Source organism: Rhinatrema bivittatum, chromosome 8, assembly GCF_901001135.1.
Source record: "Rhinatrema bivittatum chromosome 8, aRhiBiv1.1, whole genome shotgun sequence".
Lineage (NCBI taxonomy): Eukaryota > Metazoa > Chordata > Amphibia > Gymnophiona > Rhinatrematidae > Rhinatrema > Rhinatrema bivittatum.
Window position 1 is genome coordinate 172,202,034 of NC_042622.1, and position 12,108 is coordinate 172,214,141.

A 12,108-nucleotide genomic window follows, 5' to 3' on the forward strand; every position below is an offset into this window, starting at 1 on the left:
TAAAACTGACTGTAGTATCTAAGGCCATCTCTAAAATGTATGTGTTGTTATTAGGTGAGGCAGTTACAAAACCCAGACATGTTCTAGAATGGGAAAGGGATATGAAGGTGACGTTGGAACTTTCCAATTGGGATCTGTGCTATCAAATGACGGGCAGGAGTCTGGTCTCCTCCAGAGTTATTGAGAATGGGTATACGTTATTTTCCCTCTACCCGGATCAGTACAATCAATGGGTTGTGTCTCCCTTCCAGCAGATGGAGTCAGAGAAAAACTTGAAGGGCGCCCTCCCATAATCTGATGCACCCTCTGTGTCCCTTCAGTATTTCTCTGACTCCAGCAGAAGAAAAAAAAAGGGCGGTGGGATAGAGATTTAGATTTCTCCTATCTTTTATTTCTAGTTAATTTTATTTCTCTGTCTGGTGGATCAAGTTTAGCAAAAAAAAAAAAGTTTAAATTACTTTCTGAGTATCCAATCACTTCCATGCTTGCAGGCAGAACTGGTGATAGTTTTACCTAGCATTGTTTCAGGACCTACTTGGGGTACGTTTTGTATTTTTTCCTTTCACAGGCTTCTTCTGGTTTACTGAGGTGAAAGTTGGTAGTCCAACCTCTCCCTCTATACGACGGCACGCTGCCCTGAGACGCCAACTTCCTCGGGGCAGCGCTAGCAGAGAGGTGACATTCCTCTGCTTATTTAAAAAAAAAAAAAAAAAAAAAGCCAAGTCGTTGTTTTTTAGCGGAGGTTTTCCTTACCTGCTTCTGCCAGGCTCCGGGGCTGTCTCTGGTTTTTTTGGCCAGACTCATTTTCCCAATGCCGCGATTGTCACGATGTGCCGCCTGCGGAGAGCCCGGGACGCGGCTCTCCTGCAAAGGCATCTGTTCGAGGTGCCTCCCCAGCAGGCCGGCTGGACGGTCGGCTGCTCGCTGAGGGGACGGCAACGATCCCATCTTACGCGGGAACGGTAGCCATTTTGTCTTCACAGTCCAGCGTTCCCATGCAGCCAAATGAAGAATCAGACGGCGGTTTTTCTCCTTCTCCACCGGTTTTGACCCCTGTTAACCCCCCCGGACCCGATGACAACACCAGGGGACCTTCCTATTATACCTCCAGGCTATTTTCAGCGGATTTTGTGCTTCTTCTGCACAATGCCTGCTTGGCCAGTCTGGACCAGCACCAGGATGCATCTTCAGGGCCCCCTCCTCCCAAAGTTATCAGGTTGGCAGATCCCTTGGGATCCACTGTGGTTCCTCAGGGAGCCGCTGCAGTTTCTCAGGGTCCTCCCGGGTTAGGGTAGTTCCCCATCCGGATTCTGCTCCTCAGGGGGAACACAACCCATTGGTCCTGAGTCCATCTGTCTGCACTAAGGAAAACGAAATTATCAGGTAAGTAATTTCTCCGTTACTATTGCATTGTCATAGATCTTAATTTGTGATTGTTACTCTATCATTTGGATATATAGAATTGTATTGATGGTGCTTGCTACTCACTATGTAGATGCTGGCTATGTTTTGACTTTGTCTAATAAACTTTTAATTACAAAAAAAAGAATCCATGTATGACAAACAAACTGCATGTTAGTGCAGTGGCCACAGAGTCTGGTGCACATTCCCCATTGCCAAGTCTTTGCTCAGTGGCCCTGCCCAGAAGCTCTCTGCACAGATGAAGCAGGCACGAGAGGCTACGTTCTCTTCACAGCCTTGTGATGAGCAGGCACGTTTATGTATTTCAAAGCTGTAGCTTTGTAAGTTGAAGGATTATTATTTCAAGAGATCTTGACTTCTGGATATCACTTGCGTTGACTCTTGTTACTCATTCTCTGCCATCCCAAACTTTCTTCCTGTCCTGATCTCTGCACCAGATTTGTTGTTCGTGAAACTTCACGGGATGGTTTCCAGGAACACTCTCCAATGAAAGATCTTTTTTTTTCCCCCTCCAAGAAAAATAATGTGCTGGCTATTGAAGCCGTTCTGCTGCCCGGCGGAGGGGATGTTTTTGTAGCTGTCGGGGCTTGGGGAGGAGCATTGCAGAATGCCGTGTGCAGTCACTGGATCCAGAGAAGGAAAGAATGTGCCAGAATCCAAAAAGTAAAACACTTTCCCATCCTAAAGACTGACAAAATAGGAAAATATGGAGGGGGGGGGGGGGGAATATGTTCACAGAAAACCAGAATCGTGGGCAAGCCTTCCTTCTTCATTGCTTTGCTTCCAGGAGACCCAGACCCTTTCAGGCCGTCCCTTTTTTTTTTAATCTGTGAGTATTTGGAAGAGAATTTCTTGGCCACCACTCTTTCTGGAAAAGTTATTCGCATTCTCTTCCTTCTGCTTTGGCCTTTTTATGTGGGAATTTCTGGTGTGCCCCAAAGAAACTGAGCAGCCTTAGGGCAGCTGTGGCTGGTCTGGAGATCTAGATCAATCTGCTTTAGCAGTGCGTAAGTGGGAGTTCTGCATTTCCCGTCATTTTTACCGTGGACTAATAAAAGGTGCAGTTTTGGGGCTGCATGGTGCATGTGTTTGCCAGTGTCCTCTGGCACTGGTTTTAACAGCTGTATAAAAACAGAGAAGATGACAACAGATACTAGGCCCACCCATTCCTGCTGCAGTACCACAGAGCCTGCCCCATCTCCAGCTTTACCCTGCCTTCCTGGCATCCAAGGATCCTCTGTCGCCTATCTTAGGCTTTCCAGAATTCATGCATTCACCGCCCTTTCTGGGAAGAAATGTTTCCTTCTGCCTTGGACTTTGCTCTTCTTGTCAGGCAGCGGCTCCGCTGAGTGCGTGTTTCTGCAGCGGAGCATGGCCACTTCCTGCATGCCCAGCATTCCAAGGCTGCGTTGGCTTCGGGTTCCGAGTCCTCGTAGCTAAAGCAGCGAGGCCCGACACAGGTGGAACCCAGAAGCGCTCACATGGTGCCAACATTGAAAGCTAGGCGTTGTGTTTGCTTGAACTCAGCCGGACCTCTGTCCTGGCAGAATCTGTAGGGTTTCACTTGAGTGGCACAGAATGGATGGGAACTGCTGAATGAAAGGTTATCGTTGCTGGTGCTCCCACCCATTTTATAGCAAGAATTTAAGGCTGGGTTTCCTTATTGTCCCCCAAACCTAGTTCAGTAAAATGTTTTCTTTCCATAGCATTTCTTCTTAAAGAAAATGTGTGGAGGGAAAAGGTTCAAGACTGTTAAATTTTTTATGCCTGTCGTTTTTATTTTTCTTCTAAAATTAGAAACCTGGGTGAGCTGATTGACCGATTCCAAGTCGACGTGAAGGCGCAGGGCCCCCCCAGATGCGGCACAGATGAGGGGGGTGCCGTGCTCCCCAGCTGTGCAGACCTCTTTGTGTACTACAAGAAGTGCATGGTGCAGTGCTCTCAGCTCAGCACCGGGGAGCCCATGATTGCGCTCACCACCATATTCCAGAAATACCTGCGGGAGTACGCCTGGAAAATCCTCTCCGGAAACCTGCCAAAGTGAGTGCATGACTAATATTGAGGGTGGGCAAGGAGTAACGTGCAACAATAAAAAAAAAAAGAAAAAAAAAGATACAAGATGTTTTGTAAATCAGAAACTTCGGTGTACGATAAAAGATATCCATGAAATTCTGAGGTAACTGAAAAAACACTCAATACTTCTGCATAGTATTGCCAGCTTGGGTAAGGGAGTTACATTCGGGCATGGCAGTGCATGTTTCTGTGTGTACTAGGGGTGCTCTGCTGATCTCCTTATCTGTGACAACCGTCCCAAAAGACCTGAGTATCAAAGTTCCACCTTTGAACTAGCACTCATTATGCCAGCTCTTGATTTTATTTCCACTTTTTGATTACAAGTGAGGAAAGTGTCATGAATTATTTTTTTTTTTAGGGGAGGGGAAGGCATTTGGGTCCTGCAATTCCTCCCCCCCACTGCTCTTTTGGACTTTCAGCTCAGTCAGAACAGGGCCAGGATCCAGCGCCATGGACCCCTTCCTTCAGTACCACCTGGAGACGTCCCCCTCCCAGCTCGTCCATTGCGGCAGCGGGTCTGACCTGGGGCTCTCTCTGGAGCCCTGTTCTGTGAGCGGAGGAAATTAGTTCTAATTATTTTACTGATGATAATAATTCTTAGAAATCAGGAAATTCCAAAGAAACTACAATGTTATTACAGTATGAAACTACAAATTACAAGCCAGTCAGGTTATAATGTATCTTTCCTTCTTAGATGCTTTCTCAGGCGATCTTCTAAAGGTTATGTGCAAAGAGACAGACAGATTTGCTGATCATTCCTACAAATAATGCTTAATACTAAAGGATGTCTCCCCTGCAGTAAACCCTGCACTACTCCTGAAGGCCACACCCGGGTCCTGAAGATAAAGATGAAGGTGGGGAGGTCAGGAAATCGGGAGATGACTCTGTAGTTTTTTTGCCTGGGTCATAATTATATATATCGCTTGCAGTCTGTTTAGCATGAGTCACAGGTGAGGGACATACACTGTACTTTTCTGAGATTTCTGCTTGGTTACATGTGATGCACAGCTGGGGTGCATACGCAGGATTACTTCTTGGAACGTTTCCTTTTGGCCTTGTTGGTTGGAGATGCTGTTGCTGTGGTCGTGTTTTCACAATGCTCCCTGTCTCCATTTGCTGTTGGTTCAGCGAATGATATGTGAAGGCCTTTGCAAGTCCTTGGAGTCCTGTACATCTTGCCCAGCCTGCAGGTCAGTTATTGTTTCCCTGTATGTACCCAGATCAGTCCAGACTCCTGGGTTTTGCCTCCCCTCCAGCAGATGGAGACAGAGAAATTTGAACAGACTCTGCCCTATACCCTGAGGTGCCACCTAGAGTCTGTCACTATTTCTCTGTCTCCAGCAGATGGTGGAGGTGAAAATCCCTTCAGTCTGGTTTAGCTAGTATTAGTTTAATGTTAAGGATTAGATTGGTTCTAGCTTTCGGTTTAGTTTTTCTTCTAAGGCTTTCCAGTCCTTTAAAAAAAAAAAGGAGCTGATAGCCTTTAAGCCTCCCAGGGGGTTGTCAGGTCCTGGTGGGACCATCCCCCCTGGTACTAGAGGCTGAGGAGCAGAGGGTTGAGGACCCAGTAACTGCCAGCAACTGAGGATGATACCGGGGAGAGACCCAGTTTGGGAATATAGTCCAGGTCCTCTGCCCAAAATTAATTGCAAGATGTAATTCTTGTATGACAGTAGAAAGAGAGAGAGACTATCAGCATAGCAGGGCAGTAGAGCAGAGGGAAGAGTACCTGTCTGTAGGAGGCCTGCTATCACATGTCATCTTGCAGGGTTTCTGAAGAGCTTGGATTTGAAGGAACTCAGCTCTGTGTTTGTGTTTTTTGGCGTGGAGTCAACTTCAGAAAATACAGAGTAACTGCAGCCATTCCAAGCTTGGCGTTGGCAAGCTGTCTGTAGCTAAATCTGGTAGCAACAGACTGAATTTCTGAGGCTCAGTAAAATGTGGCATGAAGGGATTTGGGGTGCCTACTATAGCAGGGCCCTCAGGCATTCTTTTAACAAATGGTCTTTTCCTGTCCCAGATGAATATCAGCAACCCTGTTTTTCAAGGATATATAATTAAGGAGTAGGCAGGGCATTTCCTGCCTGACAGCCACTCTGCTGATTAACCCCTGTAACGAGCAATCGCTAAGTACAGTATGGAGGGTATGTGCAATTTTCTTTGTAGCTGAAAAATCCTGATGCTTGTCTCTGAGGTGTAATTAGGAGCCCGGTTATTTATGTGGCATGCCCTGAACTTTAGCAGGATGGACCCCTCTGTGCACATCCTCTGGTTGATACTTAGGTAGGATGGAGGGCACGCAAGATCTGGATGTCTTTGCTTTCTATTGTCTGGGCATTCTGCACTGCCCTCAGGCCCGGATTTAGGCATGGGCAACAGAGGCAACTGCTTAGGGTGGTAAACTTTGAAGGCTAGAGCCTGCTCTAACAGTCCCCTTCAAAAGAGCACTGCTGTGGCACTCTGGGACGCTGGAGGGGACTACGCGCCCTGTCTCCCACCCCCACACTTCAATCCTCAAATCTGGCCCCCACTACCCTCTTTGTTTAGAGGGTATAATATGCATTGCGCAGCGTCTGCTCTGAAACTTGCCTCTCAGTAGAATCACCCACAATACAAATAACCTGAGGGTGGCACAGGCCTGTGGAACTATTGTGTGGGGCTGGGCACCAGTGGGATCGAACAATAACTTTTCATTTAAAAGTAATAAAATACAAATATAAAAATTATTAACTGTTGGGTAGTTTTCAAAGGCATTTCCACCAGTAAAATGGTGCTTTACCTGTGGCAGTGGCCTGTTCTAAACTCGCCTGTCCGTTATGCGGGTAACCGTATGCTCATAGAACTTGTATATGCCTGGACTGGGTAGAAGTGTTCCCAGGAGTGAGGATTGGAAATACTTTGGCATTTTGAAAATTCTGCACAGATTATAGCAGATTTAATTCTATGCAGTATTTTTGGTGAGATCATTTCAAATCAACATAGTAATGATGGCAGATATCAACCAAATGGTCCATTCACTCTGCCCGGAAGTTTGCTTATGGTAGTAACTGCCGCTCCATGCAGGTTACCCCCATGCCTTCTGTTAAGGTAGTAACTGCCGCTCCATGCAGGTTACCCCCATACCTTCTGTTAAGGGTAGTAACTGCCGCTCCGTGCAGGTTACCCCCATGCTTTCTGTTAAGGGTATAACTGCCACCCCATCCAGATTACCACCAAGCCTTATGATTAGGTAATAACTGCCGCTCCTTACGGGTTACCCCCATACCTTCTGTTAAGGGTAGTAACTGCCGCTCCGTGCAGGTTACCCCATGTAGAAATGTTATAGCATCTCTTTCTTTAAGACTTTAGGGATCTGCGATGTTTATCCCATGCACTTTTGAATTCATTAAGGGGCGGATTTTCAGCGCCCTGCTCGCCTAAATCCGCCCAAAACCGGGCGGATTTCGGCGAGCAGGGCCCTGCGCGCCGGTAAGCCTATTTTACATAGGCCTACCGGCGCGCGCAGACCCCGGGACTCGCGTACGTCCCGGGGTTTTCGGAGGGGGGCGTGTCGGGGGGCGGGCCCGGTCGACGCGGCGTTTCGGGGGCGTGTCGGCCGCGTTTTGGGGGCGGGTACGGGGCGTGGCTACGGCCCGGGGGCGTGGCCGCGCCCTCCGTACCCGCCCCCAGGTCGCGGCCCGGCGCGCAGCAGGCCCGCTGGCGCGCGGGGATTTACGTCTCCCTCCGGGAGGCGTAAATCCCCCGACAACGGTAAGGGGGGGGTGTAGACAGGGCCGGGTGGGTGGGTTAGGTAGGGGAAGGGAGGGTAAGGTGAGGGGAGGGCAAAGGAAAGTTCCCTCCGAGGCCGCTCCGATTTCGGAGCGGCCTTGGAGGGAACGGGGGGAGGCAGCGCGGCTCGGCGCGCGCAGGCTATACAAAATCGATAGCCTTGCGCGCGCCGATCCAGGATTTTAGTGGATACGCGCGGCTCCGCGCGTATCTACTAAAATCCAGCGTACTTTTGCTTGAGTCTGATGCGCAAGCAAAAGTAGGCTGTTCGCGCGCCTCTTAAAATCTACCCCTAACTGTTCTTGTCTTCATCACCTCTTCTGGGAGGTGGGGCATTCCAAGCAATCACTCACCACTCTCTCTGTGAAGAAATTATTTCATGATATTGGTTCTGAGTCTTCCCTCTGGAGTTTCATATCATGACCCCTAGTTCTGCTGTTTCCTTTCCAGTGGAAAAGGTTTGACGTTTGTGCATTGATATTACCTATCAGGTATCTGAAAGTCTGTATTATATCATCATCTTCTTAATGTGTCTTCTAAGGTACACATACTTAGATCCTTCAGCCTCTACTCATAGGTCTTCCGAAACAGAACCCCCATCATTTTGGTCGCCTTCCTGTGGACCATTTCCATCCTGTCACTATCCTTTTTGAGATATGGACTCCAGAGCTGAACACAGAACTCCAAGTGAGGCCTCACCAAGGGCATTATCACCTCCTTTATCCTGCTGGTTATTCCTTTCTCTATGCAGTCTATCATCTTTCTGGCTTTAGCTACAGCCTTGTCACATTGCTTTGCTGCCTTCAGATTGCCAGACAAAATTACCCCAAGGCCCTTCTACTGATCCATGCATGATAGTCTTTTGCGCCCCTATCACATATAGCAATTTCGGATTACTGTACCCCAGTTGCTTGATTCTGCACTTCTTGGCATTGAATCGCAGCTGCCAAATCTTCGACCACTCTTCACTTTTCATTTTCTCTACTATTTCTAACATGTCTGCTCTGCAGCAGATCTTGGTATCATTTGCAAATAGACAAACCTTACCTTCTAACCCCTCCACAAAGCCACTCACAAAGATATTGAACAGAACCGGTCCCAAAATCGATCCTTTTGGCACGTCACTTAACACAGTTCTCTCATCAGAGCGGGTTCCATTTATAGTTACACAGTGTCTCCTATTGGTCAAATAATTTGTAATCTACTCCACCACCTTGGCACCCACACCCAAACTTCTCATTTTATTCACAAGTGTCTAATGTGGGACGTATCAAAAGCTTTCCTGAAATCCAAGTAAATCACATCGAGCGCTCTTCCTTGATCCTGTTCTCTTCTCACCCAATCAAAAAAGTCAATCAGATTTGTCTGGCAGGACCTTTCCCTGACGAATTCATGCTGCCTCAGGTCCAGCAACCCACCAGGTTGTAAATAGTTCTCTATCCTTTCCTTCAGTGGAGTCTCCATTACTTTTCCCACCACTGAAGTGAGGCTAACTGGTCTGTAGTTTCCAGCCTCCTCTCTTGTGAAGCGGGACCACCATCACTCTTCTCCAATTTCGCGGCACCACTCCCGTTTCCAGGGATCTATTGAACGAGTCTTTCAGTGGACCTGCCAGCACATCTCTGAGCTCCCTCAGTATCCTGGGATGTACCTCATCTGTCCCATGGCCTTGTCCACTTTCCGGTTACCTAGCTCTTCCCATACATTCTCTTCTGTAAACGGAGTTGCATCTACCCCATTCCCATCTACAATCTTGTCAACCAGCAACGGTCCTTTTCCAGGGTCTTCTTTGGTAAACACCGAACTGAAGTATTTGTTTACTATTTCTGCTATATCTTCATCTTTCTCCACATATTGCTCTTTGCCACTTTTTAATTTCACTATACCACTTCTGGCCTCCCTTCTTTCTCTGATATATCTGAAAAAGTTTTGTCACCTCTCTTTACCTCTTTGGCAATCCTTTCTTCAGCTTGACCGTTTGCTTTCCTGATTTCTTTCTTTGTCTCCCTCAGTTTCACCTGTATTCTGCCCTGTGCTCCACTTTTTGGGATCCATTGTACTTCTCAAATGCTATTCTTTTTGCCTTTATTTTTTCAGCCACCGTTTTTGAGAACAAAATCTGTTTCTTTTTCCTCTTACTTTTGTATATTTTTCTAACATATACATTTGTTGCCTTTGTAGTAGCTCCTTTTAATTTGGCCCATTGTTGTTCTACCTTGCCCATAATCTCCCAGTCTTCTAGTTCTTCCTCCAGATACATCCCCATTTCGACAAAGTCCATATTTTTTAAATTCAAAACTCAGATCTTCATGTGACTTCTCTGTATCTTATTTGCAATATCAAACCATAGTATCTGATGATCACTGGTGCTCAGGTGGATACCTACGTGGTCATTAGAAACATTATCCCCATTAGTGAGCGCCAGGTCCAATATCACACCCTCCCTCATGGATTCCATTATCATTTGTTTGAGCAGAACCCCAAGAAAAGCATCCACTATCTCTCTACTTCTTGCAGATTCCACAGAAGGGAAGCTCCAATTAAAAACCAGCAGATTAAAATCTCCAACGAGCAACACTTCTCCCTTTTTCCCACCTTTTGATGTCTTTGACCAGATCTCTGTCCCGCTCTTCTGTCTGAATTGGAGGTCTGTAGACCACACCCATGTAAATGGAAGCACCATCTTCTTTTTTTGGACAGCCCATAATGCTGCTTCCCTACCCCTTGTCCCTTGCATTTCAGTAGCTTGGATATTGTTTCTGACATAAAGTGCTACTCCTCCTTCCTGTCCTCTCTGTCCTTCCTTAATAAGTTATAGCCCGGGACGGCCGTATCCCCGTCACGTGACTCAGTGAATCATGTCTCTGTAATAGCAACGACGTCCAAGTCTGCTTCCACCATTAGAGCCTGTGGGTCTGGGATTTTATTGCCCAGACTACGAGCATTTGTGCTCATAGCTTTCCAGCTTCTCTCCCCCATCTTTTCTGCCCTATTCAGCTGATATTTGTTAATTTCTTCACCCACTTCTTGGAGGTGTCAGGGGTGACATTCCAGTTTCCTTCTGCCAACCCCATCCTCTAGTTTAAATGCCTTATGGTATAGGATTTGAATTTTTCCCTTCGGATCCTTTTTCTGTCACAGACAGATGGAAGCCATCTTTGACACAGAGCCTTTTCCTGTTTCATACACTGCCCCAGCCCCAGTACATCCAAAACGTCCTTCCTTGCACCAGGTTTTAAGCTATGTGTTGAAGTTATGTATATGGCTTAGCCTCTTGTTCCCCTTTCCATGAACAGGTAACACTTCTGAAAATGCAAGAGCCTTTGCCAAAAGACTATCAAAGTGAACTTAGGCATGCAAGTTTGCTTTGAAAACGGGTGTAACTTATACGCATTATTTGCCGTCTGATCTTTGTGGGCTCTGTGTGTATGTTGCGGGGGAGCCTCTCTTAGGGGGCTACATTTGTTTGGCTTGAAACCCTCGCAGACTGCAAGCATCCATCAGGGCCTGGGAAGGGACAAAACAGATCCTTCTAACTCCAGGTAGCAGAGAGGAATGTTTGGTTTTTTTCTTCTTTTGTGTGTGGATCCCAACTAGTCCCAAGTCCAACTGTTACTGGAGTGAATTGAAAGTTGAGTAACGCTTCAGTGCTTTTCCTCAGGACAACCAGCAGCAGCGGTGGGCTGACCATCACCAGCCTCCTGAAGGAGAAGGAGGGCTCTGAGGTTGCTAAGTTTACCATGGAAGAGCTCTGCCTGATCTGCAGCATTCTGAGCACAGCAGAGTACTGCCTGGCCACCACTCAGCAGGTGAGTCTCCTCCGCAGGGCCTCCAGTAATGCTTCCTGCTCATGAGAAGCGAGCCTCGGGTGCAAGATCGCAGCTTTCATCAGAGAGTATGGCAGGGGAGTTACTGCAGAAAAATCACAGTGACGCTGTTAACCGCTTGGCTGGCATATGGCCCTCTGGGGTGTAAGCAGGAGCCCCTTTAGCAAATCAGAGCTGAGAAAGGAGTGGCGTTTCAGATCCTAAAAACTGAGAAATACTTTATTTGCCATGACGTCCACCTGTTTGCTGAAGCTCAGGAGAGGAGCTCTCTTAACCAGGGGAGACGCAGCCTCCTGTCCACTCTTACCGTGCCAGAGTGCCCAGCGTCACTTCTTGATTGTTTTGTTTTTGTCCTGAGCATGCAGTGCAAGATTACTCTTATCCTGCTAAGAATGCCATCAGCAAATAGAACTCCCCTCTCCATGTCTCTGGAATCTGCTCTTTGATGCTGAAAAGAAAAATGGCTATGCATTTGATTTTATAATGTAGGCATGGCAGTAAATTCTGAAATAAGACCTTTCTTCCAACAGGTAACAACTTAGAACAGGTTGATTACTGCGCTGGCACTTCTAAGAACACTCTGTACTCAGGGCACATGAATTTGAATTTGGTGTTTCTTCCCTTGATGGCTCAAGCTGCATATGAATAACGAAACTTTACACTTAGTTTGTCTTTTCTCCCCCCATTCTCTGGCAGCTTGAGGAGAAGCTGAAAGAAAAGGTGGACATGAGCCTGGTGGAAAGAATTAACCTGACTGGCGAGATGGACACGTTCAGCACGTGGGTACAGCCTTTGGGGCACACGAGGACAGGCTTGTCCTAGCATGCTGCAGATTTCTAATACAAGCTTAGCCACAGACTAGAATTGTCCCACAAGGGCGTGTGTGAGCCTGTCGTGTCCTCTGTCATCCCCTCTTACTTCTGAGCTCTATCCTAAGAAGCAGCCTGGCATCCGGCACCGCTGTAGCTTTCAGCCAGGGTGGGCTAGCAAGCTGAGGCTCTGGGGCTCTTTAAACACC

General features: G+C 47.3%; 1 protein-coding gene across 3 annotated transcripts in view; it reads left to right on the forward strand.

The window, feature by feature from the left end:
• Positions 1-12,108, forward strand: part of VPS53 (VPS53 subunit of GARP complex) — a 165,342-nt gene that overhangs the window by 111,700 nt on the left and 41,534 nt on the right. For all 3 annotated transcript variants that reach the window (XM_029611418.1, XM_029611420.1, XM_029611419.1), the window contains 3 exons: positions 3,220-3,462; positions 10,925-11,072; positions 11,787-11,869. In XM_029611418.1, the coding sequence (XP_029467278.1) occupies positions 3,220-3,462; positions 10,925-11,072; positions 11,787-11,869 (474 nt within the window). The remainder of the gene's footprint in view (positions 1-3,219; positions 3,463-10,924; positions 11,073-11,786; positions 11,870-12,108) is intronic.